At 55.4% G+C, this 22986-nt stretch overlaps 1 protein-coding gene across 1 annotated transcript in view; it reads left to right on the forward strand.

Annotated features, from left to right (window-relative positions):
- CDH4 (cadherin 4) overlaps positions 1 to 22986 on the forward strand; it is a 626088-nt gene that overhangs the window by 525580 nt on the left and 77522 nt on the right. Inside the window, exons 5-6 of the mRNA XM_039479762.2 lie at positions 9643 to 9798; positions 15082 to 15226. Of these exons, the coding sequence (XP_039335696.2) occupies positions 9643 to 9798; positions 15082 to 15226 (301 nt within the window). The remainder of the gene's footprint in view (positions 1 to 9642; positions 9799 to 15081; positions 15227 to 22986) is intronic.

The raw sequence follows: 22986 nt of genomic DNA on the forward strand, positions 1-22986 counted from the left end.
TTTGAAATAATTTTACAAAGTTATCTTTTACAATACATTAATAAAGCAGTCCCTGAAAATCAAAAGCAAAATGGAATCAATGGGTCTGTCTATCAAGTTGGTGACATTGCTACACAGGTGGGAATTATTTTAAGTGACTTTAAGACATGATAATTTTACTATATATTCCTGGTGGGATATCATCCAAAACCAAAAAGAAAAATCGTAACTACTTTCAGTAATCATGTTGTTTGTGATATATTGGTCTTGCTATTTTGAGGCTATTGTTTGTGTCTTATGGCATAAAGCAAATGAATAAGAATTGAGGAACAGAGTTATTGTTATGGGAGAAAGGAGATATGAATGCAGATGTGAAATCAATGAGGTTACATTAAAAACCTTGTAATCCTCAATTTTGTTTTAGATATTAATGTGAACTCCTGATATATCTTTTTAAAAAAAAAAAAAAAAAGTATTTCCTAGCTCTGTCCATTATAAGGAAATAAGAGACCAGCCCAATAGCACTGAACACCCAAGCCCCCAGGCTATGGCCTCTAAAGACCATTTCCTACCAAGAGGAATCAGTGCTTCTTAGAGAAAATTTCATTCCATGTAGGAAATGTACAAGATGAGACCAAAACACTTTGTCACACCAGCAGGCAAATGAACACAAGGAGACTACAGGGTCGCACCAACAGAACCCCCAATCAATTTGAAGATGCTCCCACCAGTCAAAATGGAACTGTTTCAGTGTAGCAACTGCAACAAATCGAGATCAATCTAGTAGGTTAGATTCATCAGGATTCTTTACAAATAAATACATCTCATGGGTCACCCTTGAGGAAGCTAGGTAACCAACTCATTATTTTGAAAACAGGAAAATAAGGCAAAAGAACTCAGCATTTTCCTGACATTTCTGTATGCCCCATGCCTCAGGGTAACGTGATGGGAAGTTAAACTTCATAGAAGTTTTCCACCTGATACAGGTGATGAAGTATTTCTATTTTGTGATCTTTAATGAAATTATGGATCTAGACAATGATCACTAGTGGCTGCTAACCTCCCAGTAAATTAATAAATAAAAGAGATAGTGACAATAAGAGAGACCAAGAAAAAGAGAGAAAACAGACATTATCTGCTTTCTAACGAAAGCACCCACCACCTGTGAAATATTTGCCTCCCCCGATTGCACTTGACCCTGACCTGGCCTCTGGATCTCACCACCATGTATAGGATACAGAAGAGAGGGAACCAGATTAAATTTCACCATAGGAAGAAGCCAGCAAAATCCAGTCCTGGTTTCCTCAACATGCAAATCACAAGAAGATAGAGAGGGAGGAACCTCTAGATTCAAGGGTTCTAAGAGAACGATCAGCTGGTGGCAGTGTGTGGCCCACCTTCAGAATCCACTTCTTCCGCAGAGTTCCTGAGGGGAGGGCGGAGGAAACGGACTGCTTCCCAAGGCTCTTCCTTTCCTGCGCTGATGGCCTCATGTGGGAGTCCTGCAGGCTTGGCTCAGCTCCCAGCCTCTGCACTTCACTTCTGTGTGGCCTTAGCTCAGACACTTCGCCTCTCTGTGCCTCTGCTTCCTCCTCATTTATAAGCCAGGCATGATGATTTTACCTGCCTCATAATATGGTTGTAAAGATAATTGAGATCATGTGAGGAAAGTCATTTTCAAGTACCTGGCATGCAATGAGGTATGGGAGCTATTGCCAACATCAGCATCACCCCATCACCACTATCAACCCACCATCAGCAGCAGCAGTAGCATCACCATCATCACCACCATAATTATCACCATCACCATTAGCATTACCATTACCATCATACCATCATTGGCATCATCATCACCATCACTATCACCATCACCACCATCATACTATCATCAGCATCATCACCGTCATCACCACCATCATCACCATCACCATCACCCTCATACCATCATCAGCATCACCATCACCATCTCCATCACCACCATCACCACCATCACCATCACCATCACCATCATCACCATCCCCATCACCATCATACCATCGTCAGCATCACTATCACCATCACCATCATCACCACAATCATCACCATCACTACCGTTATCGCCATCACTATCATCATCCTCACCATCATCATCACCATCACTATCACCATCATCACCACAATCACTATCACCAGCATCACCATTATCACCATCACTATCACCATCACCATTATCACCATCATCATCACCACCATCACTATCACCACTATCACCACCGCTACCATCACCATCACCATTATCACCATCACTATCACCCTCACCATCATCACCATCAGTATCACTATCACCATCATAAGCAGCAGCAGCATTACTACCATCACCATCATCCCCACTGCTGGCAGCATCACAGTCACTGTCACCACCTCAGCGGCGGCATCAGCATGGTAACTATCACCATTATCACCATCACTACTGCTGCCATCATCACCACCATCATCGCCACTAATTTCACCATCACCACTACAGCAGAAGAGGGTGCAACTGAGCAATTCTGGGCCCAAAGGGAGATGTACTTATTTACAAAAGTTGGATTTTCTTGAAACTGCTTGAGGTTGCAACTTGTATTGCATAACACGGGATGGGGGCTGGGCTCAGGGCACGCCGTGGCAGTGGGAGAGGCGGCCTCTTCTAGATCTGTCAGAAGGTACAGTTGACAAAATCTGGAGACAAATCGGATGTAAGATGTGAGCAGAGAGGCATCAAGAAGAGCTCCAAGGTTCGGAGCAGAGCAGTGGGAGGACAGAGCAGCCGTTAACTCTGGGGAAGCCCGTGGGGCGTGTGAGATGGTGCTAGAGGGAAGTCAGCTGGATGTGACCAGTTTGAGAATCAAGTAGGCGGATAAGCACTCAAGAGTGATGCGTCGGAGCACGGCAGGCAGGAGTCAACTCTGGGAGTCAAATCTGGCTCCAATTCTGGCTCCGTTTTCTACCTTGTAATCTTGGGCAAGCCACTTAACTTCTTTGCCTCAGTTTCCCCCTCGGCTTCCACCACCTGCCACACTCCACCTGAACCCCGGCATCCAGGAGGTCAGCACACACCTCCCAGGGCCTCTGTCATCCAGCCCAGGGCCACCACCTCCCAGAGACCCCAGGACCTGGCCAGCCCAGGTTGCCTCGTTTCTGCTGCTGGTGAGGTGGGGCTGGGCTGACAGGAGCCCTGGAAATCCGCGGTGACCCTGCCTCCCGGGCCTGCCCCTCGCTGAGCTTGCCCACTTCAACAGACACCCCCAAGTGCTCCGGGGAGACACTAAAATGAACACGGTCCCCCTTCCTCACCCACTAAGCGCTTCCCTCAAGGCCAGAATCCACCCGCAGGGAGGCCCTGCAGAGCCACCTTCACTCCAAGGTCATCTACTTCTGCTTCCGGGCGCCCTTTCTGGCCCCTGGGGATCTTGCTCTTGGTCGCACACCCCGAGTCTGGGAGTGGCAGGAGACTGCTCACCTCCGCTTCTGTATCCGGACGCCCTGCTTGTTGATGGTGCAGGAACCTGGGGCTGTTACGACATTGAAATGTCAGTCACGAGGGCTCCTGGAGCTCTGCAGGCCTCGAGGGCAGGGAACGGGAAGAACTCTGGGAAAGGGGGCCGGGGTCTCGCCCCTCCTGGAGGCGCTGGCCACCCTCAGCTCCGGGTGGGGGGGGGGTGCTTTTGTGAATGGCGTTTGCTTAAAATCCATGTTCCCGGCCCCCTCACAGGCCTCACACTGGCGTCTGTCCCAGGTAGACCAGGCAGCCAGAGCTTCCTTCCTGTGGCTGCCCTGACAGCGCCTGGCACTGAGACAGTCCCTGCACCTGGGGATAAATGAAAGTGAAATTTCAGTTAAAGGGATGAGCCATGGTGATGGGTCCTTGTGGTGGTCAGTGAAGACCTGGCTCACTTCAGGCTGAATTCCAGTTGAGGAGCAGCCATTTCTTTGTAAAATGTTGTCCATTTTAGCGAGCAGCAGTCTCGAGGGAAGAGCCCCCAGGCCTCTGTTGGCAGGGCCTCTGCTCACATCCCTGCACCTGCTCCAGGATGGGTGAGGCCCTTGGCCATGGCCAGGCCTAATACCCCGAATGCGCCGCTCCCTGATCTTCCATTCATACCAGCTTTTCACCAGCTCTGTCCTCATCAAAGGTTGATGTCGAACAAAGCAGGTGTCTGGCAGACCACAGTGCAGCCCCTCCCCTCAGGACCCCAGGCCCACCCTGCAGCCCCCACATGGTCCCTCCAGGCCCCTGGGCTTGGTGGGGTACAGGGGTTCCTTTACAGCGCTCCACCCCTGCAGTGGGACTCACAGCGTTAATGGGAGAAGGTGTCACTGGCACATGGTGTGCCTGATTCCGAATCCTCCACCCCCTCCAGCGTTTGCCTCCATTCCCACAGAGGCCGGGGGCCTCATGGCTTCCAGATGTCCATGAGATGCAGGCACCCAGCAGGCAGGGCTGGCAGGGAGCCTCGGGCCTGGGCAGCAGTGGCTGGAGCCTGCCTTCGTCCACTTCCGCCTTCCGTCTCCTTTGGCCGGGGGACCGCCTCACCCACTCGTCCTACAGGTTGGGTGGATGCTGCTGCCAACCCAGGCCTGGCAGGTGTGCCCTTTCCCATCTCCAACCGTGCCAGCTGCTTCAAGGTTGGGATAAGGGCCAATGAGCATCAGCCCCAGGACATCCGATGGCACTGTCTTAAAGAGCCACCTTCCCTAATGAGGCTGGGAGCTGATGGGTCAGAGCAGGGGCACTGGGGCCAGGACACCTGGGTTCTGGATCCCAGCTCAAGGGCTTGAGAGCTGTGTGATCTTGGGTGAGTGACTCAGCCTCCCTGTGCTACAGTTTCCTCGTTTGTATCAGGGAAGCGTCGTATGTGAATGGCCCTGTCTGTATTAACAGCACTGCCTTGTGGGGTTGTGGTGATAAGTGGGTGGACAGATGTGATATGCACAGCGTATTCGTCCATTTTTACACTGCTATAAAGATACCACCCAAGACTAGGTTATACAGGAAAGAGTTTTAATTGACTCACAGTTCTGCGTGGCTGGGGAGGCCACAAGAAACTTACAACCAGGGCAGAAGGTGAAGGGGAAGCAAGGGCCTTCTTCACACGGAGGCAGGAGAGAGAAGTGCCAGCTGGGGGAACGCCAGATGCTTCTGAAACCATCAGATCTCATGAGACTCACTCGCTGTCATGAGAACAGCATGGGGGAACCACCCCCTCGATCCAGTCACCTCCCGCCAGGGCTCCCCCTCAACACTGGGGATTACAATGCAAGATGAGATTTGGGTGGGGACACAGAGCCCAAGCATATCACCTGGGGTACTGCCTGGCACTGTGCACTAGCTATGGAAGCATCAGGTGTCATTACCAAATCGATTCACTCTGACCCTGACTTTCTCCAAGGCCTTCCTTGCCCCGTGCCCCATGGGCTCTCCCAGACCTTGCTCTGCCCCGAAATCCATATCCTGATGTACAATTTGAGGGGGTGTATCACTGGTGGGAAAAGCCCTAATTCTGAGAGTGTTCGTGTCCGTCTGTGGGCTGAACCTCGCTGACTGTGCAGGGGGACAGCTCTGGCTGGCGGGGGCTCTGGTGCAGGGGCGTTCCGGTGGGTGGGTCCCTCCCGGGTGGGTCCCTCCCTCCCCTGGAATCAGGGTGGGACACTCTCGCTCCCCAGCTTCCTCCCTTGAAAGCTTAGGGACTCCACCCCCACGGTGTCTGCGATTCAAAACCACACCGGGTGACTTTTCTCCAGTTTCAAGTTCATTTGAAATCAGGCAAATCCTCTCCCGGGGGTGACTCCGTCAGGACTTTTCATGTCATCCAGCTTTTCTGAGGACCAGAGCCGGCCTGCCAAGTGGAATTCCCCGGGTGAACACGATCGCTGAGCCCCATAAGTTACTTTAATGTAGACATCACTTTAAACTAACCTTCCGCCATCTGTCCCGTCCTCCAACAACAAACGCAGGAGCACGTGGGTCCCCGCGGCCTCCTCAGCCGGTGGGCACGGCGGCCGCGCGTCTCTGCTGTCTGTTCACCGCCCTTCCGTGGGCTTCGGCGGCGTTTTTCTCATTTGCCAGACACACATCAAGGGGAAACGGCTCTCCCCTGATCTGGCCGTATTTCTTCTTCATGTGGTCAACTGCGGGAGAATTCAGAGCATTCCGAGAGCCGAAGCCCAGAGCCCACACACAGCCGCCCGCTGCCCGCCGTGGTTCAGAGGAGGCCCGAACCGGCCTGGAGAACGAGCAAATGCAGCCTGATGGCCAAAACGTAATGACATTTCCTTGAAAAAACTTTCTCTTTAAATACGTGGTGGATTATTTTCAGCAGTCTCATCATTAAATTTCCCTATGAAAGAGGGATCGATTCCCCCAAAACTGCAGCCACAGTGCACGGTGAACCTGCGTCACCCTCCTTCTGGCTGCTGAAGACCCATCACTCGCGCCCACCTCCCGCCTCCGGACGACGGGACCTGGCTCCGTGTGTTCCCCTCAGCCCGGTGCCACTCCGCCCCTCGAGGGCCTGCTGTGTGCTCCGAGTGCCCTTCTCCTCACCCAAAGCCCTCGGAGAAGCGCCGCGCTCCCAGACAGCAGGGCTGGTGGGCTCCATGCTCCACTCAGCTGCCCGCTCTCCTGGGAATGTGATCCTTGGCCTTTCTCCTACCCCCGAGGGAGCAAGTCATTAGAGGCCACATGGAGGGAGGCTCTTCCCTCTATCTAGACGTTACCACATACACCCTGGTGTCATGGGTGGAGAAGAGACGAGTTTTGCCCACGGAAGGGCCGCAGGAGTCACACTGCTGGTGACGTTGGGTAGTGGAGGGAGGGGTGACTGAGACCCAGTCGGAGGCCTTTGCCAGCTACTGTTGAGGGGCCCAGACCCAGCCTTCCCTCCGTCGCTGTCACCGAAGCCCTGCTTGGTGTGTGCAGCTCAGGGCGGAGCCGGGAAGAGCATACCTGATCCTGGGAAAGTAAGGCGGAGCAAAGACGCACCTCACAGTCTGCAAGTGTGTGCATGTGTCTGCACACGTGCGCACAGGAGAGGTGTGTGCCCGCACACCACAGGCCTGCAGACCTCCTCTCCTGGCCGTGTCTCCCAGCACCTGAGCAGCCCCACACTGGCACTGACCCCCACGGCACCTGTGTGATGGAAACAGCATCTCCCTCTTCCTATAGGGAAAACAGCTTTTTTCTGTTACGACATGAGACAGTCTTGGGGTGGCCGGTGTGCTGGACACCATGCTCCTACGCACAGGAGCGGCTCTGGGGTGCAGATGCTAAGTGTGGCTGAAGAAAGATGTTCCCCACCAGGCTGAACTCTCCACGAACTGCAGTTTCTCTGGGGGATGGCGTGCTTTCTCTGGTGCAAATTGAACTGGAAAGGGTACTCTATCAAAGCTGTTTGGCACCTCTATGAAGGCTAGCCTATGACTGTCATCGTGCTGCAGAGATGAGGTGCCTGGTGAGGAGCCAGCCCTCGGTTTCTGAGATAAGTGCTGCTCAGGGCCATGCAGGAGGCTTGGCAGTCACTGCTCCGCCCGCTCGCCGGCACCTCCGCTGGGCGCCACACCCATGCCAGGGGAGTGGGGGGGTGTAGTGGTCACACTATGTGTCCTCAGAATTCAGAATGCATCTGCACAGCGAGGTCTTCGAGCTGCATAAACCTGAGCGGGCTGCTTTTTCTGTTTCTTTCTCTGCTCTGGCAAAGTTTCAGGAAACTCTGGGGCAAGCTGACCTGTCCTGAGCTCTTTTGGGAGGAATTTCCTGAAGTCATTGATATCTCCAGGTGTGCATTCTCTCCTAGTCAAGTTTAAAATTTTATATTTTCTCAAAAAAATAATCGCATAAGATTTTTGCCTGTGCTAGCGTAACATACAGAGAATAAAACGCTTTTAAAAATCCTACCTTTTCTCTCCGAAGTCTATCAAAGACGCAGCTGGTTTCCGGAGGACTTTTCCCCTAACTGCAGCTCTGGAATCTGTCCTTGCCTGTTTTTCCGTTTTCAGATTCGGAAATTTCTGTGTCATCTTTATTGGTGACCTCGGTGTCTGCTGCTTCCTGCTTTCTCGTTCCTTTCCTTGCGGAGTTAAGTGGTTGGTTCATTGGCTGTAATTCCATTTTGATTATGAAAACATTCAAGGTTATGGGTTTGCAGGGACTGAGTCTCTGGGTTTCACTATACAACAGTGGTATTGTTATATTATTATTAAACAAAAGAAATATTTTTAAAGCCTCTAAAAATAACTTTGGTTCCTGTTGACCCAATGGTTATTTTACAGTGTCGTCTAGATTTCTAAAAGATCCTTTTTCAGTTTTCTTGTTAACTTTTAATTGCATCATTTCAGTAAAAGGTCTTAGGTTAAATGGGGTAGCTCACACCTGTAATCCCAGTGCTGTGGGAGGCCAAGCAGAGAGGATCACTTAAAGCCAGAAGTTCAAGACCAGCCTGGGCAACATAGCGAGACACTATCTGGACAAAAGAATTTCAGAAATTAGCCAGGTGTGGTTGCCGGCACCTGTGGTTCCAGCTACTCTGGAGGCTGAGGTGGAAGGATTGCTTGAGCACAGGATGTCAAGGCTGAAGTGAGCTGTGATTGCCCCACTGCACTCCCACCTGGGTGACAGAGAGAGACCTGTCTCTAAAAAAATAAAACAAAAAAAAAAGTCCTGTTCCATTTTGCTTTTTAGGGCATTTTTGAAGTTTTCAATGTAGCCCGTCATTTTATTATAAAATGTTGTCACAGTACCATGAGCTTTGAGAAAAAAAGTAGTATATTCCAAAGGTATGCTCAAAGTTGAATGCGGATCTGTTGATTCCACCTGCTGGATTTCACTCGATTTCACCTTTCAAATCCCATGGCCTCCGTCCACTTCCCTGAGGGAGCCCCCAGGCTCTGAGAAGCTCCGCTCACCTGTGGTGGGCTGGCGATCAAGTCCCCCGCCTCACTACAAGAGGCTTCACTTCAGCTGAGCGAAAGGCAGGTCTGATTCTTAATGCTACGAGTGTCCTTTCTGTCCCCAGAAACATGTATGAATCCCATTCTGTGTCCAAAATAAAATGAAGCCTTTGCCTGGCCCTTCCCCACCCCATGGAAAACTCGAGTTTCACGTCCACCTGTGTCTTTGCATTTTCTCCCCAAGTGTGCAGCCTTTCCTAGCTTACTCTGGACTTGGGACCCCAGTAACCGTCATTCAGTGGTTTCTAAACAATCCGAAAGGCCAAGACACACATGCGCTGGGTCCCAGGCTTTCCCTCGGAACTGTGGAGGCCGCTCCGTTTTCTTGCCTTTGTTGTGACCCGGGTTTGGTGCCAGAACACGAGGCCGTTTCAAACCGTCATTCCGTTGCCTTCACCTGTGTTGTGGATGTCTGCCAGGTGTCCGAGTTCTCGGTGCAGACACCGAACTCGGAGTGTTATACGCGCACCTGCCCGTCACTGACGGACCCTGGACCTGCAGTCGGTGGCTCTCAGTAGACCCCTGACCATCGACTGTGCTTCCGGGTCCTAAAGTGGATGAAGGACCAGCTGTGGTCCCCACTGTACCTCAGACTGGTCACACTCAAGGAACTGGTGGGAGGGGATGCATGCCAGGCGCCCGCCCCCGGCCCGGCCTTGCCACAGGCTGACCTCTTCTCGCTTCGCTCCTGCCTTTCAGATCCGGTCCGACAAAGACAACGACATCCCCATCCGGTACAGCATCACTGGCGTGGGCGCCGACCAGCCCCCCATGGAGGTCTTCAGCATCGACTCCATGTCAGGCCGGATGTATGTCACACGGCCCATGGACCGGGAGGAGCACGCGTCTTACCATGTGAGTGTCCACGCCCGGGCGGGCACTGGGGTCCGGGGTAGCCCTCCCAGCCCCACCAGGCCCCCAGCAGGGCCCACGCCTGCCCTAATCCGCAAGCAGCGCTCCAGAGCTGGCCTGGGGCAGAATCTCCAGGGAGGCTGGGGAAAGGGCCATCCCCATGTCGCTGGGCACGGCCCCCCGTCTCTAATTCTGTGGGGTGAGCCCAGGGTGGACCTGGGAAACTGCATTTCACACGCTCCCCGGATGCCGGTCAGGCCTGGGCTCACACCCGGACAGCCGGCGGCACAGGTCTCCATCCACGTGAGCTTCTGGTTTGGACGGCTCTGCGGGGCTGGGAGTTAGGGTCACCAGCCGCTCTGCGCCCTCGGGGCCCTCCTGCTGCCCTCGGCACCGTCCTCTGAAGCACGGCCCCTGGTCCTTCCCACCGTCTCCAGTCTGGGACATGCGTTCTGCAGGCTTTTCACTTCCTCCGCCATCCCTGACAGCAGCAGAAAGAGCCTCTGAAAGGGGAGCCGCGCTGGTTCCCTGTCACCAGCTGTGCACAGAAAGAGAAATGCCGGAGAGACGTGGCGCTGTGGCCTCAGCTTCCGGGGGGGTGGGGGACGGACCTTCTCCCCCCTAGGGCCACACTCACCCTGGCTGGGAGGAGGGGCCTGGACCGTGGTGAAAGCAGCGGGGGGTCCACATCCCTCCATCTCAGGGTCTGGGGCTGCCCATCGCGTGCTGGTGAAGGCCACACCAGCAGGGCTGCACGGGCTGGAGCCAGACCTCGAGGGTCAAGCCCAGACTTGCCCCTGGCCAGGTGTGCACTGTCAGGCAAATGATGTGGCCTCTCCTGGCCTCCGTTCCGCTCCTCCTCCTCATGGGTTGTTCTGAGGGCTCCAGGTTGCCCTCGCTTCAGGGCTGGGTGCTCCCTCTGGGTAGCTCGAGGACAACCCTGGAGGACTCAGCCCTGCCTGGCGCTGTTGTCTCTGTCGGCCCTACCTTCGCCTGGCTTCAGCCAGTGGCACCGAACAGGACCCGACCCTGTATCTTCTCTTGTCTGCTGAGTACTGGGGCGTCCATTCCTTCCATCTTGCACTAGAAGGAGGCCGCGTAGGGGCAGGGAATCGTCCAGCTTGTCCACGCCAGATCTCAGGCCCGAGAACAGAGCCTGGCCTTTGGGGGGCTCACTAACCGTTCAAGGAAGGGAGGGCGTTGATGGGAGGAGACCAGTTTTGCTGTTGGCCATGGTGGCTTCGCCAACAGGCCCCTGAAGCACCCGTCGAAGCAGGGGTGGGGCCGGAGGGACCGTAGGAAGCCCACCTGGGAGGTGGCTGCTCTCACCCCGGTCTGCCCCGGGGCCTTATCAGCCCCTCGCAGCTGCCTCCTGGGAAGGCTCACGCCTCGGCTGGGTGTTGGGGAGACCTGATTGATGGTGCCTGGGCCTCGTGTGCTGGGCCCACAGGAGTGGCCAGGGCAGGTCTGCAGAGCCAACCAGAGACTCTGGCTGATGCCCACCACTGCGCAGCAAGAGACAGGCCCTCGGCGTGGCTGCCAGCTCCCAAAATGGGCTTCGGGCTGCCGTCACCACGCGTCCCCAACAGGCCCAGGAATGGGGACTCAACAGTCCTTACTGCCAAGAAATAGCTACAGAACAAGGGCTCAGGGAGAGACACAAACACACAGAGATAGAGATACGGAGACAGAGAGGGAGGCAGAGACACAGAGAGAGACACAGGAGACAGAGGTGCGCCGGAGCCCGCGTGTCCTTCCCTCCTACCCCTAGCTGGAGAGCACTCAGCTTCCGAAGGCCCCCGTGGTTGGATGATGCCCAGCCAGCTCCATCTTAAGGTGGAAAACGTAGCCCAGTCGGGAGGGAGCACGTCCGTCTTGGCCTCCGGGGCCAGCACCTGCCACCCTCGGGGCCCCTCAGAGTTTCCTGTCTCCCCAGTGTGCTTTGATCCCATTCCGTTTTCCACCCAGCTCTGTGGGCTGACGAGGGTGGCAAGGATGCACCCCCAGCCTGGGTGTCCTGACGACTGTGACGCCTGTCACCCTAGAGCCAGCCGGTAAACACTCAAATGCACGAGTGCTCACTGCTGGCTTTGCAGGGCGCTGCTCCAGAAAATTCCTTTGAGGATTCCGTAAGTTAGACATACCAGCTCACCTGGCCACACACTGTCATCTTCTGAACATTTTCCAACCTTCCTGAGCCTCAGTTTCCCCATCTGTAAAATAGGGACCGAGACAACACCAATCTCACAGACACTGGTGGAAGCTGGCATTCACGTGTGTAGGTTCCTACGGCACTGCCTGGCCCCAGCAAACGCACGGTGTATGTGGGCGCCAATGTGACTGATGAGGAAAATCTCCAACACGCACACCCCTCCACCACTCCCAAGGCCCCCTGAACTGTTCCCAATTCCACACTCCTTGAAGGGAACCCTCACCCACAATTAAGATAGGAAGAAAAGAGAGCAGCTGAGAGGCGGGAGAATTAGATCCCAGGCACACCTGGAGGGTCATCTGTCAACAGACACATTTCCCCCAGCACATCCCACCCAGTGCAAGCCACACCCAGCTCATCCCACACCAATGCAAGCCACGCCCAGTGCAGCCCACCCAATGCAAGCCACGCCCAGTGCAGCCCACCCAATGCAAGCCATGTCCAGTGCATCTCATCTCAATGCAAACCACACCCAGGGCATCACACCAATGCAGGCCATGCCCAGGGCATCCCACCCAATGCAAACCACACCCAGGGCATCCCACCCAATGCAAACCACACCCAGGGCATCACACCCAATGCAGGCCACGCCCAGTTCATCCCACCCAATTCAGGCCACACCAAGTGCATCTCACCCCAATGCAAGCCACGCCCAGCACAGCCCACCCAATGCAAGCTACATCCACATATTATATTTCTTTATCTTTTATCCCAGAACAAGAACAGGCAGGGTGGCTCACACCTATAATTGCAGCACTTTGGAAGGCTGAGGCAGGTGGATCATGAGGTCAGGAGATGGAGACCATCCTGGCCAACATGGTGAAACCCTGTTTCTACTAAAATAAAAAGTAAAAAATAATTAGCCAGGCATGGTGGCGCATGCCTGTGGTCCTGGCTACTAGGGAGGCTGAAGCAGGGGAATCACTTGAACCCGGGAGGTGGAGGTTGTAGTGAGCCAAGATCGTGCTATTGTACTCCAGCCTGGTGACAGAGGGAGACTCTGTCTCAAAAAAACAAAATGTCCTATTTAAAGTGTTGTGGGAAATGCGCTCTGTGCCTGATGCTCAGATTTGCAGGTCGCAGAAAGCTCAGAGGACTCTCCCACCCACATTTGTTTGTTTCTTTCACCACCATGGCGAGGTCACCTCTCTCGGGCCCACCCGGCTGTGCCCAGCCCGAGAGATGGGTGGGGGAGATTTCCAACAGGAGCTGTCAAATGTAATTAAAACTTTTGGGGGTCAGGCAGGGAGTGGGACAAGGAGGACGCAGGCCGCGCACAGAGGCGGAGGAGGCAGCGTTTCCTCGTTATCTGCACTCCGCCTGCTCCTGCTGCTAAAGATAGCACCTGAACTGCTTTCGATAGGAGATAATAACTTTAATTGTAGCTCAGAATTACTTTGGGCGTGTGATTGCGTGGCTGCATTTCCCAACCGCCGCCCGTGGAAGCACATCCACGGCAGGACGGAGCCGCAGATGGGTGGGGATGGAGGAATCTGTGGTGACGGGACGGGGGCGGCTGGTTACAGCCACCACGCAGCGTTCCAGGCTGTTCACACGTGACACGTACAGCCGACTTGGCGTGTGCGCATTGCGTCTCGGGCTGCAGTCTGCAGTTCCTCCAGGAGTCAGGCCTGGTTTGTCTCTTTACTACAGCACAGATTGCCTCCCTGGGGAAAGCCAGCCTCCAGATCTTCCCTAAACATGCAGTGTAGGGGGTAACATTCCACTCTGGATTGTTGGAACCAAGCCAGAACACTGGTGTGGGCATGGATGCAGTTAGCTCCCGGGTCTCCCTGGGGCAGGTGTGGCATGTAGGACCCCCCGATCCCCAGAGGTCGGGGAAGAGGGAGTGGCCGTGTGAGGCCAGCCACCAAGGGATGACGTGGGGACCCCTCCGGCATGGGGCTCCTCTCCCGGCCACCCTGGGCTTGGTGATGTCTTGCTACAAATACCTTGAGGTCTGTTGTGTCCAACTTCGAGGGTGATGTGGGGTTTTGGCAGAAAGACGTGAGCTGAGAACCCCTCTGGGTGACCATCCAGCTCTGAGTGGAGAGGCCTGGGACACGCTTTCCACTCTCTGGCAGCCCCTTGGCAGCCCCCTCGCCTGCCAGCAGTGCCCAGCGTCTCCATGTCCTCTTCCTTGCCTGGTTCTCAAGGTCTCAGCTCAAGCAGCCCCTCCTCTGAGAGGCCTCGCTGGCAGCCACCACACCCACTGATGGCTTCTTCTCTTCCTGGTGTCCATTGTCCCTGGGATGGACGCTCCAGGCAGCCACTCTGGCTGATTTCAGTGCACAGTAATCCAGGGTCCAGCCCCGCACCTGGCATTCCAGGCCCTTGATGGGCAGCTGCGGAATGAATGAATGAATGAGTGAAAGAACAAATCCAGAACTGGAGGGGTGACTCTGAGAGCTGCTGTGGCACCTTCCAGCCCAAGTCCAGCTCTTCCCTTTTCACCCTGAAGGCGGTTCCGTGATGTCCCAGGAGCTCCTCACCGGCTTCCCGGCCTGGCCTCTCCATCGGTGCCCCCAGCACCACACATTTTCCCCTGTTGTGCCAAGCCCAAGAACTGACGGGTCACCAGACGCAGAGGAGCCTGGAGCTTGTCCAGGCTGGGCTCTCAGTGGGCGCCCAAATGGGCCCAATTCCCAGCCCCAGCTCCAGCCTCTCTGCATACGCCCATCTCCCCTGGGGACTAGCCCCCATCCAATTAGGCACAAATGCCTTTTCTGTTTCCACTGTGGGCGGACATGACCCCATCCGAGGGGCACCTGTCCTGCTCCAGACACCTGATCAGATCAGTCGCTGGCTCACGGAACAGGCAGGCAGGTGTGGGAGGTCCTGGGTGGGCCTGGCCGTGGGGCTTCGGGGCTTAGGCTGGCTTCCAGCTCTGGTCGCCTGCTCTGCAGAGGAGAGAGCTGAGGCTCGGAGAATTCCATGACGTGTCCAGCCCCCGGCCCCTCGCCAGCCTGCCTCTGCCATCAGCCTCACACCCCAGTGCTTCGGGTCCCACGGGCCGCTCTCAGCTGAGTGGGGGTGCCCACCCACCACCCTGATGTGTCTCTGCTGCCTTCCAGCTCCGAGCCCACGCCGTGGACATGAACGGCAACAAGGTGGAGAACCCCATCGACCTGTACATCTACGTCATCGACATGAACGACAACCGTCCCGAGTTCATCAACCAAGTCTACAACGGCTCCGTGGACGAGGGCTCCAAGCCAGGTGAGGCTGAGGCCACGCTCGGGAGCACGTTCGAGTGTGCTTGCTGGAGGCCCCCCGGGCTCTGCAGGCCAAACACAGGCCCCGAGGGCTGGGGAGTGCTGCTCAGTCCCCGACACCGGGATGGGGCCCCAGGACTCGGGCACAGACACACAGCACAAAGCAGGCATCCACCAAAGTCCCTGCTCCCACAGGCCTCGGGGTCGAGGAGGGTGCAGACCACAGGAGAAGCGATGGCAGCCATGGCAGGAATGGCAGGCTCAGAAGGAAAACCAGGTGCTGGAGTCCTGGCTCAGTCATGGGCCCAGGCAGGCCCCTCTGTGCACTGACACGTGGGCTGGGAGCTGAAGCCTGAGGAGGCGCAGCACCCAGAGCGGGGCTGGGGTGGGCTCCTGGCTGTTGGGGACGCTGGGTGAGCAAGTCACATGTGCCAGGGCCCTGGGGAAGCGGTGAGTTCAGAGAGCTGAGGCCACTGGAGTCCTCCCGGCTACACTTAAGATTTGGTTCCAAGCTAAACGGGAAGAGAGGGAGACCCAGATTCCCCTTGCAGAGGTGAGCCCCTTGTGGCTAAGGCCGTCTGCTGGCTCAGAGCTGATCCAAGAGCCTGCCCCCGAGACTTCACCCTGGCACAGGTGGTGGCACCCTCTTTATCACATGTGGGGCCCTAGCTGAGCATATCATGTCTGGCGTCTCTGACCCCTGTGACTGCCAAGAAGCAGGCATTCCCCCACCAGCAGTGAGGAGGCTCAGGCTGGAGAGACGAAGTGGCTACCCACACCCTCAGGGCACACATGGCTTGGAACCTGGGCATCCCTGCAGGCTCCCCAGCCCCTGCCTGTTCATCCAGACCCCATAGGTGGCCCAGGTCTGCAGGTTAACAACCCCAGCTGGCTTCCATGTGTGGGGAGCAGCTTCCCAATGGGGCTGCATGGGGAATGAAGAAGGGTCCTCTTTGGGCCAAACCTTTGCCTGGCTTGGCTTGGGTCGGGGAAGATGAGGTCACTCTGCTGGGGCTGCCCCTGAAGTACAAGACACTCAGGTAAACGTGAAGTTCAGAGAGACAGAAAAACACCTCACAGTATGGCGAAAGCACCATTGAGGACCGACTTACACTGAGAGAGTCGTCCTTGCTGACCTGAGCTTCAGGTTTAATGGGGTGCCCTATATTCTCACCAGCAGCCCCACCCCTGGCCACTGCCCGGCAAGCGACGGCTTCCAGGCTCTACAGAGGCTGGCAGTGCTGGGCAAATGGGGAGGCTGTTTATGCATTGAAATCCAGGGCACCCAGAGCCCAGAGCCGTGGCCAGCTCCTGGGGCACCACATGCCCCTGCAGGGCCCCTTCGAAGGGCGGCAGCATCCCGGCTCTGGGACGGGAAGGAAAACCTTTACCATGCCTGTTGGCAGAGGTAGCTGCATGGTCAGCCCCGGGCTGCAGTGTGAACGGGGTGAATTATACCCTTGGTCAGCCCCGGGCTGCAGTGTGGATGGGGTGAATTACATCCTTGGTCGGCCCCGGGCTGCAGTGTGGACGGGGTGAATTACATCCTTGGTCGGCCCCGGGCTGCAGTGTGGACGGGGTGAATTACATCCTTGGTCGGCCCCGGGCTGCAGTGTGAATGGGGTGAATTACATCCTTGGTCGGCCCTGGGCTGCAGTGTGAACGGGGTGAATTAGACCCTTTGGTCAGCCCAGAGCTTCAGTGTGAACGGGGTGAATTACACCCTTGGTCGGCCCCGGGCTGCAGTGCAAACAGGGTGAATTACACCCTGACTGTGTCTTTCAGGATTATGAGACATGTGTGCATCTGGTGTCACCGAAGGTAATAAATGTGACATTGTTTCACTGGAACCGTGGCTGCTGGTCCTCAGCAGTCCCTTGAGGGGCCGGCAGTGGGTGGGCCGATTAGCTCCAGGCGGCTGAAGCAAATGGATGAGGACACTGGAGCCCCTTCGAGGGTGCAGATGTGGAGTGGGCGGCAGGCAGCGCGTGCTCCTAATACAGATACCACTGGCCTCTCTCCCCGAGACCCAGGATGCTATTTAAAGGTGCCTGGATTTTCCTGGCCTCTCTTATCACAAATCAAACCTCCCATGTCTTACTTTTTTAAAAATCAATAGCAAAAGTCTTCCCAAAAGCGCTACTGGCTTTGCTCATTAGGATAACAAAAGCAAATTGCAGAGCCGTGGCCTCAGAGGTCCGCATAGGCCAAGCCTGGAGAGCCTGGCTGCCAAGGCATTTGCAGGGCTGCACATGGCTGGGCAGCAAGAGGACACGTTGACACCAGGATCCCAGAGTCAAGCCTTCTTCCCACTACTCCTGAGCTTTTCCAGGACTATGTTGAGTTAAATGTCCACAGCTCTCAGAGCCCCTGGGGGATTGGGAGTCTGTCTCTGGTCCCAGAACGAGCTGTCTCTGTGCAAAGGCCAGGACAGAGCTGGAGGAGCCGCTGTCCAGCCCACCTCGGGCACCCTTCGCACACCTGGGCCAGGCGGGGAGAGATGGTGTCCACGCAGCGTGTGGCTTGCTGCTGTCAGTGGCAGCCTCCTCAGGACTTGGAAACCATCTCTGCAATTCCATCTCTTCCATCAGTAAATTACAGTAATGGAAGGGTTCTACAGAGTGCCTTTGTGGGATAAGGAAAAACTACCGCCAGAAATTAGTCATTATTCTCTGGAAGGACAGGCTAATGAAGGGTTTCAGATGCGCGTTCTAATGGAAAACAAATGGGAAGATGGGTTAAATATTGACTCAGTTCCAGAGGAACTTCGAAGGCTTGGGGAGTTCATCTGGGGACGTGATCACACCGATGTAGACCCGGGATCTACATGAGGGTCCTGCATGCACCCCACACTCTCCCCCAGCCCCCTGGAACCCCTAAGGGTCCTGCGTGTACCCCACACTCTCCCCCAGCCCCCCGGAATCCCTGAAGGTCCTGCATGCACCCCACACTCCCCCCCAGCCCTGTGGGATCCCTGAGGGTCCTGCGTGCACCTCACACTCTACCCCAACCCCCTGGGATCCACAAGACTCCTGCATGTACCCCCCATTCTCCCCAGCCCCCCAAGATCCACAAGAGTCTCACATGTACTCCACATTCTCCCCCAGCGCCCCCCGGATCCATGAGGGTCCTGTGTGCACCTCGAAGTCTTCCCCAGCCCCCCTGACTTCATGGAATCCCCTGGGACGATGCTGACCTGCCCTGCTGGGTGTGGCAGGTGCTGTGGCCTGCCCTTTTGTGGTTAGGGTGCAGAGTGAGACACCTTGTTAGTGAGCAGGACGCGGAGCCCACCCCAGGGTTCCCTGAGCAAGGGGACCGTGACTGGAAAGTGTAGGTGGGGCTGGCAGTGCCAGGGTGGCCGCACCCCTGGCTGAGATGTGTTTCCAGAGTCTCCCTGCCTTCCTTCTTTCTCCTCCAGAGATCCTCTCTGCAGCCACCATGGCCTTGGAGGCCGAGAGCTTGTTCCTAAGCAGCTGGACAGCCCTGGGGACGAGGGGAGTGCTTCTTTCCCAAGAGTCCACAAGAGTCCCAGGGCGGGTTCTCACTGTCTCACTGCCCTGCCCCCGCCCTGCCCCTGCACCTGCTCCCGCCCCCCTCCCCAGGGCAGAACGCTGGTGGCCTGTTGCACACAGCCAGGGGACATCTGGGATCGTACGCAGCACACATGTGTTCCCCACCTAACACATTCCTAACTAAGTAAGCCAGGCCTCCAGGAAGCGGCATTTCCACCGAGGCCTTCGGCCCGGGCTGCAGAAGGGACCCTAAGCCTCCTGAACTCGACGGCGGGAGAGGGCGCTGCCAAGTGACCCACACACATTTTCCACAAAGAAATCAAGGTATCAGGGTTTGTTTATTTCAATTTCCCCAGAAAGTGGAACCAACCAAAAAAAAAAAAAAAAAAAAAAAAAAAGGTCCTCCTGAAATGACAGGAGGGCTGAGGATTTTTGACCGATGCCCAGAGGGGCCTGAAGCCCACAGAGGTGACCGGGGACCTCCGGTGGGCAGGAGCTGGGGCCCGGCTTCACAGCCCTCACTGTCCACCGGAGCTTCGCCACTTCTGTCTGCCACGTGTATTGGGCTTCCCAATGGGGTTTCACTGGAAGAAATGTCTGCTAAAAAAATCTTTTTATTTTGAGACAATTATAGTCTCATGCAGTTGTAGGAAATAAGACAGATCCTGCGAGCCCTTCAGCCTCCTCCAAGGGCGACATCCCGCAGAACCACAGTGCAAGACCACAGCCCCTACTCAGATCTCACCAGTTTCACCTGCCTTCGTTGGTGGGTCTGTCTGTGCGTCTGCATCTGTGTCTGTGGCTGTGTGTCTCTGTGTGTGTGTCTCTGTGTCTGTTTATCTGTGTCTGTGTATGTGTGTCTGTCTGTGTATGTGTATGCATCTGTGTGTCTGTGTCTGTGTGTCTGCGTCTGTGTGTCTGTGTGTGTGTGTCTCTGCATCTGTGTATGTCTGTGTCTGTGTGTGTGTCTATCTGTGTCTCTATCTGTGTGCGTGTCTATGTGTCTCTGTGTGTGTGTCTCTGTGTCTGTGTGTCTGTGTGTCTCTATCTATGTCTGTATCTGTGGGTGTGTCTCTGTGTCTGTGTGTCTGTATCTGTGTCTGTATCTGTGTGTGTGTGTCTCTGTGTCTGTGTGTCTGTATCTCTGTGTGTGTGTCTCTGTGTCCGCGTGTGTGTCTCTGTGTCAGTGTGCGTGTGTCTGTCTGTGTGCCTCCCATCAACGCTAACCTGTGGCAACCACTAGCCTATTTTCATCTCTGTAGTTTTGTCATTCTGAGAATACTGTAGAAATGGAATCACAGCCATGAGCTTCCTTTTAGGATTGGCTGTTTTCCTACAGCATAATTCTCAGGATACACAGCCAGGTTGTATCCGTAGCTCGTTCCCTCGTGGCCTAGAACTCCGTGGTCTGGGCGTTCCGTGGTTTGTGAGCCATCCCGATTGATGGATGCTGGGTGGTTTCCACTCTGGGCCATCGTGAACTAAGCTGCTCTGAGCGCCCATTCACGGCAGGTCTTGCGTGAACGTAAGTTTCCGTTTCTCTAGAATGAACACCCGGAATGCAGTTGTGGGTCGTGTGGGAGCAGGCGTTTGTGTTGGAAGGAACTTCCATGCTCTCTGCTAGAGGGGCTGCGCCGTCTAACACGCGTCCACCCTTCCGAGAGGCCCGGTTCCTCTGCATCCGCTCCAGCAGGTGATGTTGTCACTGCCTTCAACGTCAGCCGTTCCTGAGGGGCCTGCTGGCCCCACACCGGGGTTTTGACACGTTTTCCCACTGGGGCACGATGTTGAGTGTCCTTTCCTGTGTTTATTTGCCATCGGTGTATCCTCTTTGGGGAAATGTTTCTTCACGCCTTTTGTCCATTCCTAACTAAATTATTCTTTTACTGTTCAGTATTCAGAATTCTTTACGGATTCTAGATACAAGTCTTTTGTTGGATATGCAGTTTGCAAATATTTCTCCCACTTGGTAACTGGTCTCCCATCCTCCTCCCAGGGTCTTTGCAAGCGAAAGTGTTTAATTTGGATGAAGTCCAATTTGTCCACGCTTCCTCTTATGGAGCAGACCTCGGTCTCCAGTCTCAGAATGCTTCCTCAAGCCCTGGGTTCTGAAAATGCTCTTCTCTGGGTTTTCTGAAAGGTTTCTAGGTTTTTGTTTTACACTAGGTCCATGATTCATGCTGAGTTAATTTTTATATAGCATGTGAGATGTAGATCAGGTGTATTTTTGGCTCATTTCCATCTTTTCTGTGACTGCCCCAGCGCCAGGCACTGCAAGGTTGTCCTCCCTGACATCTTTGTTGGGCGCGTTTGTGTGGATCTGTTCCCAGGTCTGTTGGTCTGTGTGTCCTTTGCCAGCACTGCAGGATTCCCGTAGCTTCACCGCCAGCTTCACTGCTGGGTGGAGGGTGGCTTCGTGGACGGCGTGAGGTGGTCACACCCTGGCCTTCACCCGCCTCCCTCTGCCAGGGTGGGAACATGCACACAGCACTGCCTGTGCTCAGCCCCCTCCTCAGCAGGCAGGAGTTCTGCCACGCTGTCCACGACAGTGCCATGTGGCCACAGCATTGGGCGTGGCTCTGGTGTGGCCCCAGTCAAGGCCCTTCCCGCTGCCTCACACATCATCAGTGAAAGGAAAACAAGGACGGCCCTGCCTTGTGGATGGGAAAGGTTAGGGTCAGGCATCCGTGTGACTCCCCGCCGTGACGCTGTCACCGACAGTGTCCTTATTATCTACAGCTGCGACACCTTAATATGTCATAATGTCATCATACATTCTGCCTCAAAATATCAGTTCATTTTCCTGACTCCACCGAAGTGATTTTGTCAGCTCGAACCTCTCTTAATAAACACAAGATAGGCCAGGCGCAGTGGCTCATGCCTGTAATCCCGGCACTTTGGGAGGTCGAGGCAGCTGGATCACCTGAGATCGGGAGTTCAAGACCAGCCTGACCAACATGGAGAAACTCCGTCTCTACTAAAAATACAAAATTAGCCAGGCATGGTGGCTAATGCCTGTAATCGCGGCTACTTGGGAGGTTGAAGCAGGAGAATCACTTGAACCCAGGAGGGGAGGTTGCGGTGAGCCGAGATCGCGCCATTGCACTCTAGCCTGGGCAACAAGAGTGAAATCTGCCTCAATCAATCAGTCAATCAATAAATAAAAATAAATACAAGGCAACTTTGAGAACCACCTGTGTTCCAGATTCCTCAGAGCAGCAAGGTCCGAGGGGTCTGTGCCCGGTCCCCCTGCTGGGCTGCCTGGTGGGCCCGCACTGCCCTGAGGGCTGAGCTACACCTCGGATATGCCGATTTCTGAATTATCACAAATTCCAAATCAGCCATGTCCAGACGACTGTTTTCTAGCTGGGACAGGCCAACCACGGCTGTGCCTGAGGTCTGGTTCCCGGACGCTGGCCTGCGGGAAGGATTTGGGTGCAGGTGATTTATTCAGAACCGGCCTGCTCCCAGGAGATGTCTGGGAGGGAGGAGGAGGTGCAGGATGCCCTGACCAGCAGAACCACACCTCAGAAAGGCCCCAACCCAAGGCAAGGCTCCTGGGCTCTGTACTGCCCCAGCAGGTTCTCGGGAGGGGAAGAGGCAGTCACTGAAAACGACAGCGACCACAAAGGGGTGTCTGGGTGGCATCCAGGCCCCTGCAGGGTCAGCTACAAGGCAAAGCTGATTTCCCCTCCCCTCTGAAGTAATGGCCCCAGGCTGCCTTTCCCAAGGGCTCCTCCTGAGGGATCCTGGCATTTATATCCACAGAAAGACTCCATGAGACCCCCAGAGACCTGCGCTGAGAAACAGCCACCCCCTCCCCAGGGCACAGAAGTTCCTGGGGGCCCCTCTGGGCTGTCTGCCTGCAGATCAGCGTGCAGCCCCCCCACCCCCAGGGTGCCTTTGGGTCTAAAATGCCGTGTTCTGTTCCTTTGAACTGGACCTTTTCAAAAGAGCAAGCAACAGATGAAAACTAGCAGCTGCCGCCCTGACCTGTAGCTCACCTGCCCGCCCAGCCTCAGCTGTCCGCTCTGCCTGGGCCCAAGAACCGTGCTGGACATGGGCTCCACTGGCCTCCACCAACGATCCCTGCTTCTCTGCACCCAGGGGCAGGGCCAGCAAGGAGTCTAGTGAGGTTCCACGTGGGAAGGACCTGCCTTCCACGGAAGCTGCGGCCGTGCAGTCGTCACGGAGACGCCGTCTTTAGCATTCGCCCACTCTGCAGGGTGCCAGGCACTGTCTTCAGTTCACC

Source organism: Saimiri boliviensis, chromosome 9, assembly GCF_048565385.1.
Source record: "Saimiri boliviensis isolate mSaiBol1 chromosome 9, mSaiBol1.pri, whole genome shotgun sequence".
In the NCBI taxonomy this organism is placed as follows: Eukaryota; Metazoa; Chordata; class Mammalia; order Primates; family Cebidae; genus Saimiri; species Saimiri boliviensis.